The sequence below is a fragment of the Protopterus annectens genome, chromosome 12.part0 (assembly GCF_019279795.1).
Source record: "Protopterus annectens isolate FY-2018-M chromosome 12.part0, PAN1.0, whole genome shotgun sequence".
Classification (NCBI taxonomy): domain Eukaryota; kingdom Metazoa; phylum Chordata; order Ceratodontiformes; family Protopteridae; genus Protopterus; species Protopterus annectens.
Genome location: NC_056746.1, coordinates 101,593,405 through 101,617,331, shown reverse-complemented (window position 1 = coordinate 101,617,331; position 23,927 = coordinate 101,593,405). Strand labels below are relative to the sequence as shown.

Here is a 23,927-nt window from a genome sequence, read left to right as displayed (position 1 = left end):
TATAGTCATTTAGAAGAAAACTAAATTACGGCAATAGAACAAAAGAGCAATAAAGGAAAGTTATATGGAGCAAAGGATCCTTTGTTGTTAAATAAAGTCTACTGGAGAACTGTAAAAAGGGGGAGAATCTAAGTATGGCATGGACTGACTACAGAAAAGCATTTGACAGTATCCCTCATTCATGGATAAAAGAGTGCTTAAAAATGCATAAGATACACCCTGCACTGACAAATTACATCATAGCGACCAAGAAACAGTGGCAAACCACTTTTGCAGTTAAGCCATGATAAAGGACAAATTATTATTCCAGGGATAAAAATCCAAAGAGGGATATTCCAGGGTGACTCTCTGTCACCATTGCTCTTTTGTCTTGCCCTTAATCCAATAAAGCTGTCTGTTTAACAGATTAGATCATGGCTATAATTTGGCTTCCAGAAAGCAACAAAGTGTAAAGACGTGTCATCTTCTCTTTGTCAGTAACTTAAAACTGTATATCTCATCAGATGAGGAACTGAAAGCACAACTGCAAGTAGTCAAAACTTTATCAAATGATACAAGAATGTTATTTGGTCTTGCTAAATGTGCAAAAGTAACCTTTAAAGCAGGAAAGCTGTAGCACCAAGTAAACATCAGTTTTGGACAAGAATGTGACATAAAAGAACATGAGCAAGAGGGAGTGTATAAATATCTGGGAAATGAAGAAGAATCAACAGTACAACATGAACAAATATGAATAAAAAACTCAGTAAGGAATATTTTAGAAGACTTAAATTAACCCTGAAAACAGTTTTGACATCTAGGAACAAAATTCAAGCTTATAAACTGATTTTCTCTTCCCGTCATACAGTTTTGGAATGAATGACTGGCCCCAAAAGGTGTTTGACAGATTTGAGAGGAAAACAACAAGGAATGGTTAAGGAGAGGTGAATTCAAATCAAAACATGTAAGGTTAATACTGGAAGCCCAAGATACTGGCCTATGTACAAGTCCATTGAACATGTGGGAAAAACAAACAAAAGGAGGTGTTGTAAAATAGAACTGGAAACAATTGCAAACCTTGTTATTGGTTGTGACATACTTATGTCAAAGGGACTGTATACTCAATGGATAAAAATGTGGAAAGACCGTTGTATTGGGGATTGTGCAAACATTATAATACTGAAGTAGCTGAAAAACACTGGAAACAAGAGCCACAAAGCATCATAGAAAATGATTAAATCCACACCACATGCGATCGCCCATTACCAACAGTTCAAAAGATAGATGCGAGAAAACCAGATATAGTGGTCCATGAAAAGACAAAAGTAGCACTGATCATTGAAACCGCTACACCCAGTGACTACAGTGTCTTGCGTATGGACAGACACAGTCATAAAATAACAGGAAGTGCAGGCAGAAACGAGAGCAATGTGGAAGAAAGATGCACAGAAAGTTCCAATAGTAGTAGGAGCAACAGATATTAAAAGAATCTACAATCGTATTTAGATATGTTACCAATACATGCAACTCCAAACGAATCGCAGAAGGAATAATTACTGGGTACATTTCAGGTACTGTGAATAGCACTTCTGCCTGACATCAAAGATTGAAACAATACTAATTTCATGAACTTTAATCATACTTTGACTTGGGAATGGGGTCCATTCCCTTCATGGTATTAGAAAAAAGAAGTTATGTACTCACCATAACGTTCCATCTGAGTAGGTAATATTCATTTGTCCATCAACCTGTGGGTATCGGATCCGAGCCGTCAGCTTCAAACAGCTAAGATCCGAGTTCCAAGCGCCTCCCCCTTACCCATAATCCCCTGCTAACCCTTCCTGTCCTCAGATCAAGTTTACTTAGCAATACAGAGTATTATAACACAGGAGTCACCTGAAAATCCTAACCTAATTTATCTGGAAACAAGGGCTAGGAATCCTTCTAGTATGCACTATAGGTTAGGGGGATGGAGGGAGGGTCGGTTGCTGACAAATGAAGATTACCTACTCAGATGGAACGTTATGGTGAGTACATAACTTCTTTATCTGAAGTAGTTAACTTCATTTGTCCATCAACCTGTGGGACAGAGTCCCCAGCTACACAAACAGTACAGTTTTGTACCTACCATTACATAAATGTAGATGTTCGAAGATCCACATTGCTGCAGTCCTTACATATGGGTAGTCCGCTGTCCTCGGTCGGCCCGAATACCAAAGTATTAGGCTGACGCCGGTCATGGGCGCTCAGATCTGACATCAGAGCGTCAGGGTATTGAAGTGCATGACCGACGTCATATCCTCAGTCTTTTCTTGCCCCAGATGTCAGAAGGCCCTAAAAAGAAAGGCCACAGCCAAAAATAGAATACTTCCCAAAAGGCATGTACAAACAGCTACCACCCAAACCATACAATCATTCCAAACTACAGAGGGGAAGGAGGGAGGGTAAATTGGACTGCAGCAATGTGGATCTTCAAACATCTACATTTATGGTAGGTACAAAACTGTACTATGTTCTTCATCTCACATTGCTGCAGTCCTTGCATATGGGTAGAATTCCAAAGCAGAGGTAAAGGGAGGCTGGCAAAATCATAAAGCATTGGGAGCTGCCAAAATGCCCTGTAAGATTGCAGTGGCAAATCCAGCCCTAGATTTGGAATAAAGAGGAAGATGGTAATGTTTAGAAAAAGTATGCACTGAACTCCAAGTAGCTGCTTCCAAAATGTCTTTAGTAGCTACTCCCTTAAAAAGCTGTAGAAGTGGCAGTAGCCCTAGTGGAGTGAGGTCTGATTCCAGCCGGAATCTCCTTACCATGATGAGAATAACAAAAAGCAATACAAAAGCCAATCCACTTAGAAATAGTTTGTTTTGAAACAGGTTTCCCCTGAGAACCCAAAGCAAAAGAAACAAACAACTGCTGAGACTGTCTGAACCCTTTAGTCCTGCTCAAATAATAACGCAACTGCCTGTGAATATCCAAAGTGTGCAAAATTTTCTCCCCTTTATTTTGGGGATCTGCATAAAAAGTAGGCAAATGAATTGACTGGTTCAAGGCCACATTTGAAACCACTTTAGGCATAACAGTAGGATTAGTACGCAGAGATACCCTATCCTTATGAAAAATTAGGAAGGGTTCAACTGCCATAAGAGCCTGTAATTCAGAAACCCTTCTAGCAGACGTAATGGCCAACAAAAAAGCAGTCTTCCAAGACAAAAACTTTAACTCAGCAGTAGCTGCAGGTTCAAAAGGAGGTAAAGTAAGTTTTTCCAACACAAAATTGAGATCCCAGGCAGGAGTAGGAGCTCTACGTGGGGGTCTTATGTTCTTTGCCCCTCTAAGAAATTGTTTAAACAAAGGATGAGAGAATAATGGAGGGTCACAGTCATAATGAGCAGAAATGGCTGCAGCATGAACTTTTATAGAGGAGAAAGACAAACCCTTGCCTAATAATTCTGTAAGATATTGAAGAGAAACACTTAAATCAGGCCTGGAAACATCAAAGCCCTTTGTTTTGCTCCAAATTAAAAATCTCCTCCATTTATCAGCATAAACTTTCCTTGTACTAGGCCTTCTGGCCTCCAAAATAACATTCAAAACTTGTTGTGGAAGCTGCGACCCTCCAGGTTCTAGAACAGAATATGCCAGGCTGTGAGATGCAGGGACTGAATCCTGACATTGAGGAAATGATTGCCCTCCTGTGACAAAAGGTGCGGAATCGAAGGCAAAGGCCATGGAGGCTCCGTACTAAACTCCTCAGCAGAGGGTACCAGTGCTGTCGAGGCCAATCTGGAGCTATTAGAATCATGGAGGGCTTGTCTTGTCTGACCTTCAAGAGTACCTTGGGGAGGAGAGGCAGAGGTGGAAAGGCATAGACGTGAAGATTGCTCCAACTGAATGATAGAGCATCCACTTTCCAAGCTGTGGGATGAAACATTTTTGTGCAAAACTTTGGCAACTGGAAGTTTAGTGGAGAAGCGAACAGATCTATGTCTGGAGTTCCCCATATCACTGTCAATTTTCGAAATACATGAGGATCCAATTTCCACTCGTGGAGATCCACTATCTGTCTGCTCAAAACATCTGCTAAGGAGTTCTGTGCTCCTAGTAGAAATCTTGCCTGAAGATTGAGGTGCAAACTGAGAGCAGTCTCCCACAAAATCATTGCTTGCCTGCAAAGAGGGTACGAATGGGTTCCCCCTTGCTTGTTGATGTACCACATGACAGTTGTGTTGTCTGTTTGAATCAACACTTGCCCTGGGTGAAGTAAATCCTTGAAAGCCATCAATGCAAATTGGACTGCTAACATCTCCTTCAAGTTGATATGTAAATGTTGAAGTCTGGCAGGCCACGTGTCTTGCACCCATTTTCCATTGAGGTGTGCTCCCCAAGCCTTGTCCGAGGCATCTGTCGTTAAAATCTGACTCGCCTCTGGTCGGGTCACAGAGAGTCCCTTGTTTAGGTGACATTCCTGAGCCCACCACAAAAATTCCTTTTGAATGCAAGGTATTATTTGAATGACAGTGTCCAGATCTTGGCAGTGTTGTGTCCATACATTTTTGAGATACCATTGTAGCTTCCTCATATGCAGTTTGGCATTGGGAAGCACCAGAATACAAGATGCCATGAAACCCAAGGCTTGAAGGACTGTCCTTGCAGTCAGCCTGGACCGTAGAGACAATTGACGGAAGTAAAGAGTAAGGTTCTTTTGCTTGACCGGGGTCAAAAAAGCCATCTGGGAAGCTGTATTCAGTCTCACACCCAGAAAGCACATTTCCTGAGAGGGTACTAGACTGGACTTTGTTTCGTTCACAGAATACCCTAGGCACCTTAACACTGCCATCACATACTGTAGATGATGAAGAAGTTCGTACTTGTCTTGAGCAAGAATCAGGCAATCGTCCAAATAAGGATAAATCTGTATTCCTCTTAACCGTAAGAAAGCTATCACTGGAGCCAGAACCTTTGTGAACACCCTGGGCGCAGTAGATAAGCCAAAGGGCAATGCAGAGAACTGATAATGTAAAGTCCCAGCCCGAAAACGCAGGAACCTCCTGCAACTGGGCCTGATAGGAACATGAAGATAAGCCTCTTTGAGATCCAGAGTTACCATCCAGTGATCTTTGCCCAACAGAGGTAGAAGTTGTTGCAACGTCAACATTTTGAATTTTGGAATGTCTAGGTATGTGTTGAGGATAGATAAATCCAAAATCGGTCTCCAAGTGTTTCCTTTCTTTGGTACTAGAAACAGGCGAGAATAAAATCCTAGGCCCACTTCTGACAGAGGGACCTGCTGTATAGCCCCCATTTGAAGAAGTAAAGAAATCTGCTTGTGAGCCTCTACCCTTTGCTGAGGAGGAACGTCTGGCATGCCTTTGAAAGGAGGCAATGTATGGAAATAAAACTTGTAGCCTCGGTCTATAATGTCCAACACCCATTTGTCCTGGGTGACTAAAAGCCAGTTTTGTTTGAAGAGTGCCAACTTTCCTCCCAAAGGAGCTGCCAGACAGGAACAATCTGGCAGCTGAAAATGCAGGTCATTGGGCCTGTTTACGAAAGGACTGGCCCCTGCCCTCACCTGTAGATTGTGCAGGTGAACTCCACGTCCTAGGCCTGAAAGTACTCTGAGCTCTGCCCCTACCACGTCTAGATCTGCCCCTAGACTGTGAATCAGATAAAGGATAAGCCCATCCCTTAGTAGGCCAATTCCTGCTAAACTTAGGAGGCTGCACCTGCAAAAAATCTTTAACAGTCTGCATAGATTTAGCCTTGTCTTCCATTTTCTTCAACACAGATTCCACAGGAGAACCAAACAAAACTTCAGACTGTAAAGGAGCATCCAAAATTCTAGTTTTAACATACTCTGACAAATTCTGATCTTTAAACCAGGCGTGCCTGCGAATACCTGAACCAGTGGCAGCCACCCTGGAAGAAGCCTGTAAAGCATCGAAACCACACTGCAAAGAATGCTTACCCACCTGTTCAGAGGCATGTACCAAATCCTGTAATTCTTTACACTCTATGCCCTCTGCCAGAGCATCCACTTTAGATTTTAGTTGAGTAAGGAGAAAATTCTGATACTTCAACATATGAAACTGGCAATTCAAAGCCCTCATTGCTAAAGTGGAGGAGGTATACACTTTCTTACCCCATCTATCCAAAGCTCTAGCATCTTTATCAATAGGAACTGGATTCTTTACAACAGAAGCCCTGACACCCTTAGGTCCCTGGCTAATAGTTTCTGGGTCAGCCCTTGGACTCTTATACAGATATTTATGAGCCTCAGGTACTCTGTAATACCTGTCTGGCTTAACTGGCAGGAGGCAGAGAGTCTGGATTAAGGGAAGCCTCGGAGAAAACGTCTTGAACAACATCCAAAACAGGAGGTATAGCCAAGGGCCTATGTTGTGGTAAAACAAAAATTCCCTAAGCCTCTTTCGGAGTCTGAGAAATCCTGACCTTCCCATTTAAAATGTTCCCTCATAGAATGCAGGGTTTCTGAAAAAGAAAAATCCTCTGGAGGAGAAGCAGAAGGAGTGGAGTCCTCTGCGTCTGAATCAGAATAAGGAGGAAAATCCTGAATGTCTTCAGCCGAAGACTCTGAGTAATCTGAAGCCTGCTCCAAACTTTCCACCTCTGGCTCCACCCTAGGCCTCTTATCAGGAGGGGCATAGAACCTCTGATTAAAGAAATTAAATCTTCTGCCATTTTAAGCATGTGTTTTTTAGGCACAGAACCTGCAGAACTAGGACTGACACCTGTGGAAGGCAAACCAGGCCTGCCTTTGGAAGGAGCCTTAGAGACAGAAGGAGAAGGCCTAACCACCTTAGGCAAGGAAGGGAGAACAGCAACCTGAGAGGCCCCTCAGCCTGACCTGACTCCTGAGAGGCCACATCTTGCAAAATTAAAGCCTCCCCCTGAGACTCCACTGAAACCTCGGCTGGATCCACAGATTCCACCGTAGTTTCTAAGAACCGGCGTCCGAACGGACGACTCATCCTGCCTGGACTTTAAAGATTTGTCTTTGCGCTTCTTAGCGGTAGCGGCGGAGGATCCGGCATATTATAATTACACCGCTTACGAAGACAAGCCTAGCGCAATCTAACCTACGTTTAATGGTGCGCTTATTAAACCTAGCACAAAGCGACACCGACTACCGTGCTCAGGTCCCAAACAAGGAATACAAAGAGAGTGGTAATCCCTATGCGGTATCTGTTTCCCACAAGAAATACAATTATTCACTTTTTCTGACATCCGGAATTAACTGAGGCAAGAAAAAACAAAAATATTCCCCAACGGGGTACTTAGCCCAACTTGGTTTCGGTCTGAAACTCAGAATACGAAAATTTCAGAACGCCAAACAGCACTTGCAAACGCTGCTTCTGCATCGGACCATGCGGCAAAAAAAGACTGAGGATATGACGTCGGTCATGCGCTTTAATACCCTGACGCTCTGATGTCAGATCTGAGCGCCCATGACCGACGTCAGCCTAATACTTTGGTATTCGGGCCGACCGAGGACAGCGGACTACCCATATGTAAGGACTGCAGCAATGTGAGATGAAGAACATCTTGGGAGTTCCTCATGGAAGGATATTCCGGAGCACTGTGGAGCCGAAGTATGCTCTCCCTCTGGAAATTATGTCCAACTTGTAATGGTTAATGAACGTATGAGATGAAGCCCAAGTGGCTGCTGAGCAAATGTCATCCAAGGAAACTCTGGACCAAAAAGCAGCAGAGGTGGAAATTGATAGAGTAGAATGAGCGTGGACTCTTGCAGGTTCGGGTTGACCAGAACTTTGATATGCTAGTAAGATACATTGGGAAATCCATCTGGACAATGTAACTTTCAATACTGGTTTTCCCAAAGAGGGTTTTGCAAAGGATACAAAGAGCTGGTCCGATTTCCTGTGACCAGTGGTCCTGTGCAGATAAAATCTTAATTGCCTGTGTACGTCCAGGGAATGTAACTTAGATTCACCTTTGTTCTGGTAATTTGTAAAGAATACTGGTAAATTAATGGATTGGTTGATGTTGGGTTCCGACGTGACCTTGGGCAAGAAGGAAGGATTGGTCCTGAGGGAGACTCTATCTTTATGAAAAACCAAGTATGGCGGTTTGGCGCAAAGGGCTTGAAGTTCCGAAACCCTTCTAGCTGAAATGATGGCAATAAGGAAGGCCGTCTTCCAGGATAAGAATTTTAGGTCTACCAAGGCTGCTGGCTCGAACGGAGGGGCTGTCAGAGATTGGAGAACAAGAGTTAAATCCCATGGAGGAACTGGATCTTTAACAGGAGGTCTCAAGAGGAAGGTGCCTTTTAAAAAGGTCTTACATAATTTGTAAGAGGCCAGGGGGCTGAGACCATTTCCCACATGATAGTGGGAGATTGCAGCTAACTGGAATTTGACCGTAGAGGAGCTAGCACCCTGGTCGAATAAGGTTGATAAGAATTCTAGCACTGCTGGTAACGGAGCTGTAAAGGGATCTAAGTTTCTGCGTTCCGCCCAGATTGAAAAACGTTTCCACTTACTATTATAAACCTTCCTCGTGGAAGGCTTATGAGCGGCTACTAAAATAGCCTTAACAGATGACGAGATACTGGGAGTCCTAGCTATCACTGGAACTGGATCAACCAAGCTGTGAGCTTGAGATTGTCCAGGTTCGGGGTTGTCAACCCTGGCGGGTGGGAGATCAGATCCGGTGTGGCATCTAGAACCCATGGGTGGTCACTAGGTGAGACCACAGGCAAGGGAACCACGCTTGACGAGGCCAGAATGGGGCTATGAGGATCACTCTGCTCCCCAACCGACGTGCTTTCTGCAAGAATTTCAGCATTAGGGGAAGAGGAGGATAAGCATAAAGTAGACCGGATGGCCAAACATGCACCACAGCGTCTCTGGGGGATTTCCCTGGTGGGGAATTAGAGCAAAGTAGTCGCTGCACTTTGCGTTCGAAGGAGGCGCAAAGAGATAGCAGCAAGGTTGACCCCATTTGAGGAAAATTTGCTTCGCCACTCTCGGGTTCAGAGACCACTCGTATGGTGAAAAGATGGTTCGACTCAGCCTGTCTGCCAAGATGTTCGACTGACCCGGAATGTGCGCTGCTATGAGAAAGCGGTTGGTGGAAATCGCCCATTCCCAAACTCTCATGGCCTCTCGACAAAGTGGGTAGGACCTGATTCCCCCTTGTTTGTTGATATACCAGACGACTGACATGTCTGTCTGAATTTCAATAGTTCCCAAGGGAAGGAGGGCTTGGAGTGCTCGCAACGCAAGAAGCACCGCCCTTATCTCTAGGACATTGATGTGCAACAAGGTCTCTGATTAGGTCCACGTGCCTTGGACGGTTCTGCCCATACAGTGCCCCCCCACCCAAGGCGAGAAGCGTCCGTGGTCACTGTGGCAAGCAGGGAAGGCATAGAGAAAGGACGCCCTTTCTGGAGGTCCGGAGACTGGAGCCACCTGAGTAGGGCTTTCTTGCAAACCCTGCTGAGGGGAATAGGTGAACACAGTGGATGTTGTCGAATGGACCACTGGACCTGTAGGGTCCATTGCAGTACCCTCATGTTCAGGCGCGCCAAGGGTAATAGATTGATAGTCGCTGCCATAGAGCCTACAGCCCTCAGGACCAATTCCGCTGGAGGAGCTGGGTAGTTCAGAAGAGCTAGTACGTGCAGCTTCAGGGTCCGAAGTCAGTCCGGAGTCAAAAAGACCTGCAGAAGATTTGTGTCCAATCTGGTTCCAATGAAGTCTAAGACCTGGGTTGGTTGGAGAGAAGATTTCTTTGAGAATGACCGATTCCCAGTCAGGAAGCCAGATGGAGGAAATAATCTCTGGCTGAGCACAGTAGATGCCTGGTGGGGGTGGACAGGAGCCAGTCGTCTAGGTACGGAAAGACCTGTATTCCCTGAAGCCTCAGGTGGGCCGCTACCACCGCTAACACTTTGGTGAACACCCTGGGGGCTGTGGTGAGACCAAACGGGAGGACCCTGAACTGGTAGTGGCTGGCTCCTAGCCGGAAGCGGAGAAACCTTCTGGATCGCCTGTCCATTAGAATGTGGTAATACGCGTACTTGAGGTCTATGGAACACATCCAGTCGTTTTCCTGCAGGAGTGGGAGAATGGATTGAATGGTGACCATCCGGAACTTTTCTTTGGCCACTGAAAGGTTTAAGGACAGATCGAGGATTGGTCTTAGGTCCCCCGTCTTTTTTGGCACCAAAAAGAACCTGGAGTAAAAGCCTGATCCGGATTGGTCTGGGGGGGACATGCTGGATAGCTCTTTTTTCTACCAGCTGGATGATTTCTGCTGCTGCTGCCTCCCTTTGATTGGGTGGGACATCGGCAGGCAGGTTTGGGAGGAAGGTTGAGAAAGGGAATTTTGTAACCTCTGGATATGATCCGAAGCACCCAGCGATATGTTGTAATGGACTCCCAACATAGCTAGGTGCCTCGAGAAACGCCCCCCGACTGCCTCCAGAGTAGAGCAGTTGGGTAACCCTTCAGGGTTGCTGCGCGGGCCGATCAGAAAACGGTTCTCTCGAGCCAAAATTCTTCAGTCCCCCTCTGCCTCTGGGCCGGCGTCCACCCTGTCTTCCTCTGCCTCTGAAGGATGAGGGGTCCGGAGCGAAACGGACTGTTGAGATTTCCGGAACCACATCTTCTTCTGTCCCTTTTGGTTCCTAGTGAAGGACCTCTGGGGAGCAGAGAAGCGGACTTCGACGGCAGACGTCTTCCCATCTTTTTCGCTCTGGACCCAGTGTGTCACATACGGTCTTGCCAAAAAGAGAAGAACCGGCAAACGGGGCATTAGCGAAGGACGCCTTGAAGGGTTCCGTGAAATCACAATGGCGGAGCCAAGCATGCCGTCGTAAGACAATGCCTGCTCCGCTAGCTCTAGCGGCTCCATCCGTGGCATGAGAGAGGAGCCGCATAGAGGTGTTAGAAATGGATTTGAGAGTGGCCATTGGGGTAGAGAATACTTTCTTATCCTCTGCCGACATGGACTCTGGGGGCGACCCGGCGTATTCTTTGATGAGATCCCTCTGGAGTCGTATCACGTGTGCCATATAATTCAGTGACCTTACCGAGAAGGTGGCTGAAGCGAACATCCGCTTCCCCAAATGGTCCATCGTCCGAGACTCCTTGTCTGGAGGATGGACCGAGGAACTCTCCTTGGCCAGTTCCTTTTTAGTGGCGGCCGCCACCAACATGGCATCTACAGGAGCACCCTTGCTCCAGCAAGTTCTATCGGAAGGGAGGCTAAGAATTTTATCAGGCCTCTTGGTAATGGGCTCCATAGTGTCCGGCTCCTTCCATGCCCTGGTAGTAATCAGGTCTACCAGGGGCTCGGCGGGAAGGGACACCCAAGAGGTAGATGGGCTTGCGTCAAATGCCTCCAGAAATACAGACTCATCAGAGGAAGGTTTTTGGGTGGACCACCCTCCTCTAATTTGGAGCATTTCCATGATGTCTCCGAAGGAGACGTCTTCGGGGGGTGACCTTGGGGAACCTTCCCCTTCCTCCAAATCTGTATCTGTTGTCAAGGACTCAGGTGAGTCCAAGTGCCTCCTCTTGCACTTGCGTTTGTGAGGGACCTCCTCGGGGGGGGCCTCACCAACCACATCCTGTTCCTCCAAGGGAACTATCTGGGACGTAGGCGCAGGCTGTCCCTGTGGCCGGGTGATGGAAGGTAGGCCCGTCTGAGATGGAGTGCAGGGTGGAGCCGTAGCAGGAGCCTCGGGTCTCGAGTCCCTCGATAGAACCCTCTCCACAACATCGAAGGGGAGCTGCTCTCCCTGGGATCCGAGAGCAGTCCCCTCGGATCCGATGCGTGTATCGGAGGCGGTGCCGAAGCAGTCGGATCCGAAGGGCCAGTATGCTCCAACTGAGATGAAGCCGAAGACACACTGACACCTCCGGATCCGAAGCTCAGCTCTTCGCGGCTCAGAGAGCTCAGATCCGAAAAGGGACCAGACAAACTCGAGGGTGCTGTCGGCGCCTAAGTACGAGGTACTATCGGAGCCGACATTCCCCCGGCTCTGACGCTACTCGGCTCCAAAGGCTCCGAACCCCGGAAGTGGGTCGGAGAAGGAGCTATCGGGGCAAAAAAAGGGGTCGAGCTCCCCTCCGAAGGGGGGGGGGCAGGAGCACTCCCATCTGCAGCTGGGCCTGGAGGAACCTACGCATCATCCGGTCCATGTCTGCATCGGATAAGCTTCTAGTCGACCTAGAGGAGGCCACTGAGGCGGGATGGGAGTGCCGCCTTGATGACCTCGAAGGAGACCGGGCCTCCTCCTCCTCCGGTGAAAAATGGGGAGAATGGAGCCGGGAAGGAGAAGGCCCGGAGGCCCTATGAGAAGCTGCTTGCTTGGCTGGCGGGGCCGAGGAGGAAGACTCGGCCCGCCACTTGTGATGTTTGTCCTTCTTGCACTTCCTCCTAGCTTCCCTCTCCTCCTGGCCAGCAGTGGGAGGGTGAGTCCCGGCCAGGGGAGCAGGGATGGAGGGCGGCACTGTCGCAGTCGCGGCAGGTGCCACAGAGGGAGAAGAGGCCAAAGTCGGATCCGGGGGCAACAGTCCCGCCAAGACCAACTTCGATCTCCTGTCCCTCAAAGCCCTGGGGTTGAAGGCTGCACAAATAGTGCAGCCTGAAGAGAGGTGGTCAACCCTAACGCAAATAACACACCGAGTGTGGCCATCCACTGGGGACAGCTTATGGCCACACTTGGCGCATTTAGAAAAAAAGGCTTTAGGGACCTCAGACATACTTAGGAAAGAAAAATTTAAACACTAGGCCCAACACAAACACGCCTTCACGAACACGCAGGGGGAGGACAAACTAACTAAAAACTGTTAAGATTAACTACACAATTTTATTCATAAACCCAAAACACTAGGGGAAGCACACACACCAATATTTGTTCTTTTATACCCCTGTCGCACTGACGTCAGGGAAGAAGCGACGACAACCGACGCCGGACCTAGACTTTGGAATTTGGCCGACCAAGGACCCGCCTGACAGCAGGAGAACCCATCTGTTATGACTGCAGCTGTATGCACGATGAACATCTGGACTACACAGGCCTGGAAGCTCAATCAAGCTGCTGACTGAAACACGGCAAACGAGATCTGAGGACAGGAAGGGTTAGCAGGGGATTATGGGTAAGGGGGAGGAGCTTGGAGCTCGGATCTTAGCTGTTTGAAGCTGCCGACTCGGATCAGATACCCACAGGTTGATGGACAAATGAAGTTAACTACTTCAGATCCCAAAAGATTTGGAGAAACTAAATAGTGAGAAATCATCAAAAATCTTATAGTGTAGTATAGTGGAACTGGAAAGCGATTCCAAAGCAAATCAAAGCTGTTTAAAACGACATGACAACAGCTTTTGACTGCATAAGTACTACATCAGTTAACTTATTTCACAGGACAGATTTTGGTTCCATTTACAAGGAACTTTAGTACTATCAAAACACAAGTGCAGCTCATCTTCGTGTGCATGCTACGATTCATAACCTGCAGGGAAGAGAACAGCAAAGTCCACTCCACTTGTCAGTGGATTTGCAAGTATCAGTCTTCCACTAACACCTGGTAACAGCACCTTGGTGTTAAAAATCAATGCATATGTACTACATAACCTTTTTCAGAATACATTTCATAAATATAGCAACAGAAAAATAAAAGCTGCTAATGATCATCTTCACAATAAGATACACCAATACACTTAAAGCCAGTAGGAACACTGTACAAAGAAAAATGAAACTCCTAAATCAAGATAAACCATTCAGTAAATGTACTGAAAGTAGACTGCCTGTTCATTTTAAGTTTGAAAATGCATATCTATGCAACTACATGGCACTGTGCACATTCTATAAAACTATCAAACCCAATGTACATGCCACAGCAGTGTTTTAAACCTATCCTGCACAAATTAACTTTGATTTTATTTAATATTTAATAGGTACGTTGTGATAAGCCAGAGAAAACCACTGCTTTAGGTACAACCTGGAAAAACCAGAGCAGTGACAAAAAATAAATAAAGTATTGACAATGGACAGCTTGGTACAAAATGTGACATCCTAAATCATGTATTCACATTGTGATTGGGGGGAAACTAAAGCAATGCTGTCTATGGTTACAAGAAACAGGAATAAAATCACAAATGAATCTGTACACACGTATGCATGCATGAACAGACACGCACAACAGTTAAAGTTTACATACCTGTGTACCTTTTGGTGTTCTGTCCACCTTAACACAGAGATAATCCCCATTTTTTTGCCAGTGCAGTTTACAGTCTACTACATTAAACAAGTTTCGGATTCGGATTTCCTGCCTAGATGGGAACTGCATAAGGGTCACTTTGGCAGGAATATCCTTATCTTCTGGTACCCAAAACGCAATGATATTGTCACCAGGAGACCATGAGAAATCCCTGAATGTGGGATGAAAAATTCATACTATTAACTGTAAGAGCACAAGCACCTCTGACACACTACACATCACTTATTGTTGATCACGAAGGCTCAGAGAGCTTTTATGTGGGAAAACAATTAGAAACAAGAAAGCTATCTAAATCAGCAATTGCACTCGTGTCAAGTAGGTATTTAAGTAAAAACAATTTACCACAGAAATCTATCATTTAAGCCAATAAGAGACTTTAGGAAGTCCACAATCACTGCTGGCAGTAAGTTTCATACACTTAAGAATATGTAGGACAAGAATCTACTTACTTGATTCCTGTTATTTTCAAACTCTTTTTGTCCAACAATCCCATAGACTGAAACAAAAAGGAAAATACATTAGCTTCTCTACTACAAAATATACTAAAAAATAAAACGGTCTGCATGCAACGAGTACACAATTCTGTGTGTGCACATGCGCATGTGTATAGACAGATACATACATATATACTTGTCACTCATTAGACCCATTACAGAGTACAATGCCCCTTTTGGTATGTACCTCACAAGACATCTACAACAACTGGAAAGGCCGCAGAAATACCTCACCAAGAGGATTACTGGCCTCAAACAGATGCCCTACACAGACCATTCCAAAAAACTCCAGATCACCTACTCAGAGGCAATCTCTGCCTAACATACAAAGCTATGTCAAACCCAGAGCTGTTGGACATGCTCCACTTAAAGAAATCCCAATCCCTCCGAGCTACACGCTCTAGGGACCTAAACCTTGTCACCACAATAAACAGAACATGTTGGAGGGATAGATTCCTGTCCCAGAGACTTCCCATACTCTGGAACAAACTACCTATCTATATCAAACAAAGCTCCTCATTAGCACTCAAGAAAAATCTTGATGATTGGATGGGACATAAGAAATTCACCCCAGGGATCACTTCTGCGGCTCTGCTCAACAGGGGTACAGGAAAATAATTTTCTTGGGTGGCGAAAGACAAGGTACCTTTTTGGCTAGGCTTATATAGGCCCTAGGGCCAATAGCCTAGTACCTACCTATTACCCTATGAGAAAAACAGCCTAACTACAAAACAGGGTGAAACTGGTGTTCTAAAAGACAAACAAGCCAAAGTTTGCCAACCCCTGGGTGAAAACTTCTGATAGGCAATGTAGAATGACTGACATATTTAATGAGCACTCTGGTTGTCACAACAGGCACAATATTTTCTACTTTTCCAGACAGAAAGGTATAGTATTGAACCTCCAAACCCACCTGTATGATACAGCCATCCACTGGGAAGGCATATGTGTTACAGTCACTAAACCCTTAACTTTACTCCATAGAGACCAGGTGGAATGTCTGGTATCCCACTCTCACTTATGTGAACAAGTCTACCTCTGAGGATAGTATTTTTTACCAGGCTATTTGGAGAAGTTGAGAAAACCACGCCTGACTACACCAGAAAGAAGGTTATTAACTTCCGCTAAAACCTCTGAGATTTATTTGTTTGATTGTTTGTAGACCTGGTAACAGGGCTGATACAGTACCCCTTTTTAGCTACTACCTGGGCCACAAGGCTGGGACAAGAGATTGCAAACAAAGAACTAACAAAATGAAAGCAGTATATAAAGGTGAAGAGAAGTGAAACATATACAGTTATGTTAGTGAACGTAGCAAAGAAGTACATCACTTTTGCAGTAGCCTAAGTTATATGGGTCCTACTTCATGCCACAGACCATCTTTCAGAGCTTTAGGCCACATTCCATGCACTCTGTTAGGAGCTCATATAAATGCAGTTAGAACTCAATTTCCTCAGAGCCTTTTTTTGCCTAGAAAAAAAGGGAGGCAAGAGCCCTGGAAGGACAAGATTAGGAAAAAAAAGACAAAAGTAAGCTATATACACATAAGTGCATACAGCATCACCCTAGAAATACAAAAGGAAAAAAAACAGACAAAATAAGAGGGGCTGGAAGGAGAGAGAGGTACTGCAACAGTGATCTACTACAAAATCTATTGCTGTCATCAAAAATTGCATACCGCAGAAGGGAGAAGCAGGGCTTGCACTGTGAACATTTCGAATTTTTGAGCTCTAGGAACTTTTACAGTTTGTACTGTCCTCCAGATGCCATCCTATATTCCGGTACCCAAAACAGCCTTCACTAGAAGCCTTTTACCTGATGTTATACGGGTATCCCCTTTACAGCCCACACTGTTCAACAGTTGCTCCAGAATGAATAAGGGTAAAGTGATTAATTTGAAGGGAAGACAAAATGCCACTAGAAAGGGAGGAACACTTCGAAAGTTATTTTGCTTTGCTGATATCTCCTTCATCCAAGGGTTCAGTGACAGGCCAAACCAAATTTTATCTTAAAAAGGAATGTAACCGTTTCAAAGGTGTTAAAAAAAAAAAAAAAAAAAAAGGAGGATGGGAATGGGAAAGGGGGTGAGGGGTTTGGTAGTCAGTAATGCCAGTTTCCTTCACTGCTACATAGGGGATATTTTGCCCTTCCTCTGCCTAGCTGCCAGGCCCAGCCTCTTCCAACTTTACATGCCAATGGCTTCCATTTCCTTTCAAAGCCCCTGCTTAGTATTCTGCCCTAGATGGCTGCCAACAAAATGGCCACTGCTTTGTGGGGTGGTTTTGCTGTGCATTGGGTTGGAGGGAGGTTGCTTCATCAGCTACATGGTTATTCTCTTTTGTCTACTTTTTTAAATGACTTGTTTTGGAAAGAATGTCTGAAAAGATGACCTCTATACAGAAGTGCACTTACTAACTGCCCCTTCACATTCTCTGAGCTTGAATTCTTAGCCGGGAGTAGTCTTACCACAGGAAGCTTGATACTTCAGCACAAAAAAAAATGTGGTCAGTCAAGCATGGCTGCTAAACACTACATACCCCACATTTTTAATTTATATTTGTTTCTGTAGCTCTTTGTTCAAGAAGCAATAATCTCAGAGTGAGAATTACAAAGTAATGAGGAAGTGGAAAGGCACATATCCACAGAGAGAAACTTCACCCCCCTCACCCTCAAAAGGACCCATAACCATACCAGAAGAATGTAGTGCCCCTGAAATCACAAACACTCAGGTTAAAACAGCCCTCACCAAAGCCAAAAACACAGCATCAATGGGACCGGACGGTGTCCCAGGCTGCATCCTACATGAGCTCAAAGATGAACTAACCCTTCACACTGTTCAAACTCAGCCTCTCCACAGGCTACATGCCCATAGAGTGGTGCAAAGCAGCGGTTACTCCGCTCCACAAAAGTGGAGCCACAACAGACCCCGGGAACTATCGCCCTACAAGCCTGATTAGCTTGGTCTGCAAGGCTATGGAGCGCATCATCATGGAGCTCATAAACAGAGACATTGGGAACCTCCAAACACTGGACCCTACCCAGTTCGGCTTTGTTAAGGGCAGATCATACCTCCTAAACCCGGTGAACTTCTTTGAGACAGTTACCAAGGCTATAGATGAGGGAAAGGTGGTCCACACAGCCTACCTAGACCTCGCAAAGGCCTTCGACACCATTCTGGTATTACAGACAAGCTCACCAGCCTGAACATAAAACCCTACATCACGAAATGGGTTGCCAACTGGTTCATGGACACACAGTAAGAGTTGCGGGAGCTAGGTCTGACTCTAAACCGGTTACAAGTGGCCTTCCGCAGGGCTCAGTCCTAGGACCCCTCCTGGTCAGCATATACTTCTCAGAGGTACAGGCAAGCACAGGAGGACTATAGCTGACAAAGTTCGCAGATGACTGCAAACTAGGGGCTATAATTGACTCTACAGCTGACACAGACACCCTCCAAAAAGGTCTCACTGAGACAGATGCCTGGTGTCAAAACCATGGCCTCAAGCTAAATGCCAAAAAGTGCATAGTCATCCCCTTTGGAAAAAACAAAGTACCCACAAACTACCACATAGGTGGCAGCCCCCTAAATACGGAAGACGTAATAAGGGATCTGGGGAGCCAAGTAGACAGCAATCTCTCCTTTGATAATCACATTGCCTAAGTGGTTAGAAAATCCTTCTATGTGACCCACCTAATCACAAAAGTGTTTGCATCCAGATCAAGAGAGGTCATTGTGCCCCTCTACACATCACTCATCAGACCCATCATAGAGTACAAAGCACCATTTAAACACCTGCAACAGCTGGAAGGACCACAGATGTACCTCACCAAGAGGATCACTGGCCTCAAACAGATGCCCTATGCAACTCGATTGAAGAAACTCCAGCTGTACTCGGTTGCATACCGCCTACTCAGAGGTGATCTCTGCCTGACATACAAGGCCATGTCCAACCCAGAATTGATGGACATGCTCCACCTAAAGAAAACCATATCCTCTTGAGCCACATGCTCTAGGGATCTAAACCTCACCACAACAATAAATAGGACGTGCTGGAGGGATAGATTCATGTCCCAGAGACTTCCCATGCTCTGTAACAAGATTCCAATCTACATTAGGCAGAGTTCCTCGGTAACACTCTTCAAAAGAAACCTTGACGAGTGGATGGGAAAAGTACAGTTGTGTACACTTACCATAAATGTAGATGTTAGAGTGTATTCACTGTTGCAGTCATTACATTTGGGGTAATCTGCTGGCAGGTTGCCCTCAGTTGGCCTGAATATCAAAGTTTTGGGTCCTGCTTCGGTTGCCGTCTCCTCTTCCATGACGTCAGGTCGTCAGGCAGCCGATGCCATTTTCTTCAGTTTTTCTTGCCCCAGATGTCAGGTGCCCCCCAATAGGGAGCAAAAATATATATAAATGCAATTGTAACAACATAAACTTTACCTTCATCTAAAAGCAAATACACCACAAAGGCTGTAGAATACAATGAAGGAAAGGGTAGATCTAGAAAAAAGGGGGATGGCGGGTGGGTAATCCGGACTGCAACAGTGAATACACTCGAACATCTACATTTATGGTAAGTGTACACAACTGTACTATGTTCTTCATGTTTCACTGTTGCAGTCATTACATTTAGGTAGAATCCCAAAGCTATGGATGGGAGGATGGAGTTAAATAGCATTAGAAGCGGCTGTAAGGCCCTGCTGAACTGCAGTGGCAAAGCCTGCTATGGACTTAGAGAAGAGAGGCAAAATCATAATGCTTTGTAAATGTATGAAGAGAGCTTCAAGTAGCAGCTTCTAGAATGTCTTTGGTTGGAACTCCTCTGAGAAAAGCTGCCAAGGTAGATGCAGCCCTGGTGGAATGTGACCTGATTTCCTTGGGCACCGGTTTACCATGATGCAAGTAGCAGAAACTAATGCAGTGGCTTATCCACTTTGAAATAGCCTTCCCATCTGCTCCTGCAGCAAATGCCACCAGTAGTTGCTCAGACTTTCTTAAAGATTTGGTCCTGTTTAAGTAGAATCTTAGTTGTCTGTGTATGTCCAAGGAATGCAGAATCCGCTCCCCCTTGTTCTGCGGATTTGGGTAAAAAGTTGGCAGGTGAATAGTTTGGTTAAGAGCCACACTGGATACCACCTTAGGCATAAAGGAAGGATTGGTCCGGAGGGACACCCTGTCCGGATGAAATGTAATAAAAGGCTCCACAGCCATGAGGGCCTGTAGTTCTGAAACCCTTCTTGCTGAAGTGATTGCCAGAAGGAAGGCTGTTTTCCAAGATAAAAACTTTATGTCCGCAGTAACTCCTGGTTCAAAAGGAGGCAGGGTGAGCTTTTCCAGCACAAAACTGAGGTCCCACGCAGGAGTTGGTGATCTTCTGGGAAGCCTTACATTTTTGGCCCCTCTAAGATACTGTTTTAGCAGAGGAAGAGAAAATATGGGAGGCTCTGTGTTGTAATGAGCCGAGATGGCAGAGGCATGGATTTTTATTGATGAAAAAGATAGGCCCTTGTCAAGTATTGCAAAATCTGATTAATATTTGGCTTTGCTGTGTCCGTTCCTTGTGCTTGGTGCCAAGCACAGAATCTCTTCCATTTATCAGCATAAGAATTTCTAGTACTAGGCCTTCTGGCTTCCAAAATGACATCCATCACAGATTTACTGAGAGGTGTTGTTTGAATAATTACATGATCAGCCACGCTGCCAGGTTCAGAGTTTGGAGCTGACTGTGCAGAATTTGATTGCTCTGCTGAGACAGTAGATGAGGTATTTGAGGCAAGTACCAAGGTGGGAGTTGAGATATATTCCTTAGAATTGGGTACCAGTGCTGGCGAGGCCAGTCCGGGGCAATTAGGATCAGTTTTGTTTTTTCCTGTCTGACCTTTAGTAAGACCTTGGGTAGAAGAGGCAGAGGAGGAAAGGCGTAGACTGATAGGTTTTTCCAACTGAAGGATAGGGCATCCACTTTCCATGCTTGTCTGTGATACGTCCTTGTGCAGAATTTGTCCAGTTGACAATTCTGAGGAAAGGCAAATAGATCTACGTCTGGGACTCCCCATTTCCCTGTTATCATGCTGAAGAATTGTGGGTCCAGTTTCCACTCGTGAGGGTCCATAAGATTTCTGCTTAGATCGTCTGCCAGAGTATTTTGTTTTCCTGGCAGGAATTGAGCTTGAAGATGTACGTCAGGGCTGTGTCCCACAATACCATGGCTAGTCTGCAAAGGGGGTAGGAATGTGTACCCCCCCTGCTTGTTTATGTACCACACAACCGTGGTGTTGTCCGTCTTTATCAATAGTTGTCCTGGATGAAGTAAATCCTTGAAGGCTGTCAGGGCATTCTGAACAGCTAACATCTCCTTCTGGTTGACATGCAGATGCATTTGTTTTGGGCTCCATATGCCCTGAATGCATCTCCCCGCCAGGTGGGCTCCCCAAGCATAATCTGATGCGTCTGTAGTTAGGGTTTTGGGTGGCAGGGGGTAGAGTGAAAGACCGTCCCATGTTCTGGTGACATGTCTCTGCCCACCAAAGAAACTCCTGTTGTAGGCAGGGGATGAGAGGGATCATTGTTTCCAGACTGTGACAATGTTGACTCCATAAACTTTTTAGATACCACTGTAGTTTCCTCATATGCAGTCTTGCATATGGAATTAGTAGAATGCAGGATGCCATGAACCCCAAAGTCTGCAGAATTTGTCTTGCAGATAACTGGGTTTTTGTTGCCATCTGTTTGAAGTAAATAGTCAGTTGCCTTTGTGTGTCTGGCGTAAGGTAAGCCATCTGGGCAGTTGTATGCAAGCTTGCACTCAGGAATGTAATTTTTTTGAGAGGGTACCAGTTGTGATTTCTTTTCGTTTATTGTGTACCCTAGGCATGTTAGAAGCCTTTTTACAAATGCCAGATGTTGAAGAAGAATGTCCTTGTTTTCTGCTTGAATGAGACAGTCATTCAAGTAAGGACAGATTTGTATGCTTCTTTGTCTGAAAAATGCAATTACTGGTGCCAGGCACTTTGTAAAGACCCTGGGCGCAGTAAATAAGCCAAAGGGCAGTGCAGAGAATTAGTAATGCATGAAACCAACCTTGATTCAGAGGTATCTTCTGCACGATTCCCTTATTGGGATATGCAGGTATGCCTCTTAAGTCTAGAGTCACTAACCAAGCATTCTTTGCCCAGCATGAGCAGAAGCTGTTGTAAAGTCAGCATTTTGAATTTTGGGATGTCCAAGAATGTGTTCAAAATCGATAAATCCAGTACTGGATGCCAGACATTGTCTTTTCTGGGTACTAGGAACAATCTTGAATAAAACCCTTGCCCTTTTTCCTGTTCTGGTACTGGTTGAATAGCCCCCATATTCATGAGGGACGTAACTTGTTTCTGAGCCTCTGCCCATTGATTTTGTGGCAGATCTGGCCAACCGTTTGGTACTGGCAAGGTATGGAAATGAAATCTGTACCCGTGGGATACTATGTTTAATACCTACTTGTCCTGGGTTATTAACTGCCAATTTTGAGCATGAAGTGCTAATTTTCCCTCCAAAGGGGCTGCCAAAAGATAAGTGCTTGATGATGGCAGAGGGAAGTCATTGGGACTGCTTACTGTAGGATTGTGCTTTGTTTCCTCCAGATTTGGAGGTAGAGGCACCCCATTGCTTTGACCTGTAAGAACCCTGTGATTGGTATCTAGAGCCTTTTGAGCGCCTGGATTTGCCTTGTGAGGCTCTGTTGGACACAGGAAAGGACCAATTTTTCGTAGGCCAGTGTCTACTGAATCTGGGTGGCTGCACACGTAAGAAATCTTTTACAGTTTGCATAGATTTAGCTTTGTCTTCCATTTTCTTTAACACCTCTTCTGCCTTATTACCAGAGTATCAAGCTGTAAAGGTGCATCCAACAATTTAGCTTTAACATGATCAGGCAGATTTTGCTCCTTGAGCCAGGCATGCCTTCTAATCCAGTAACTGCAGCCTTGCAAGAGGTCTCCAAGGAATCAAAACCACATTGCAAAGTATGCTTTCCAATCTGTTCTGCTGCATGCAATGATTCCTGTAATTCTTTGTTTTCCACACATTCAGAAATCAACATCATTTTCTGTTTCAATAATCCCATAACATGCTGTTGACATTTAAGCATATGAAACTGGCAGTTTAAGGCCCTAATTGCCAAGGTTGCAGACGTATAAACCTTCTTTCCCCATCTATCCAGCGCCCTGGAATCTCTATCAGAGGGGGTAGGATTCTTGGCTGAAGAGGCCTTTACACCCTTGAGACCTTGTGAGACAGTTTCAGGGTCAGCAGCAGGATTTTTGAATAAAAATTTGTGGGAGTCAGGAACCCTGTAATATCTGTCAGGCTTACTAGGAGCCGGAGGTAGGGAATCAGGAGCCATGCTAGAGTCCGAAATCACATCACCTACAACGTCTAATACAGGAGGTATAGTCAAAGGCCTATGCCGAGAAGAAGAATTAAATCCCTAAGCATCTTTTTTGATTCGGAGAAATCCTGACTCTCCCAATGAAAATGTTCCGTTAAAGTATGCAAGGTTTCTCCAAAAGAATACTCTTCAGGAGGAGATGCAGATGGGATGGATTCTTCTGCATCTGAATCCTCATAGGGTGGTACAGAAAATTTCTGATCAGAAGAAATAGAAACCTGATCTGAAGATTCATAATCAGTGTCTTGCCTAGGCCTCTTACCAGGAGGGGGTTGGGAACCCCTGATCAAAGTAATTAAGTCCTCAGCCATTTTGATCATCTGTTTTTTAGGCATAGGGGCCTGAGCATGTGGCTCATGCGTCGGCTTTTTAGCCTTAAAAGTTGTTTTTGAAGCTGGCGTTGGTTTTATATAGAAATGTTGAGGCCTGAAAACACCCTCAGAAGCCAGTGCCTGCTCAGCGGCTCCAGACCCATCCGAGGGAGAGACATCCGCGGGTACAATACTCTGAGGATCTCGCGGCATACCGGACTCCACATGGGTCTTGGTAGAGGCCTGCGACTCAAAAGTAGCGGGTATCAGGGGCTGTGAAGGCGCCTCACTGAGTACCGGCGAACCGGCAACTGGCTTAGGAGAAGCTTTGTCGTCGGTTCTGGACTTCGAAGGTCTGTCTCTGTCCTTTTCTTTGTGTTTTTGTGTACTCTGGTAGTCGGATTGCTATCAGATGACATTTCAGGGTAA

The 23,927-nt window shown here is 45.5% G+C and overlaps 1 protein-coding gene across 1 annotated transcript in view; it reads right to left on the bottom strand.

The window, feature by feature from the left end:
• EIF3B (eukaryotic translation initiation factor 3 subunit B) overlaps positions 1 to 23,927 on the bottom strand; it is a gene marked incomplete in the record, with an annotated part of 704,366 nt that overhangs the window by 429,428 nt on the left and 251,011 nt on the right. Inside the window, 2 exon segments of the mRNA XM_044089128.1 lie at positions 14,199 to 14,409; positions 14,708 to 14,754. Coding sequence (XP_043945063.1) covers positions 14,199 to 14,409; positions 14,708 to 14,754 — 258 coding nt within the window.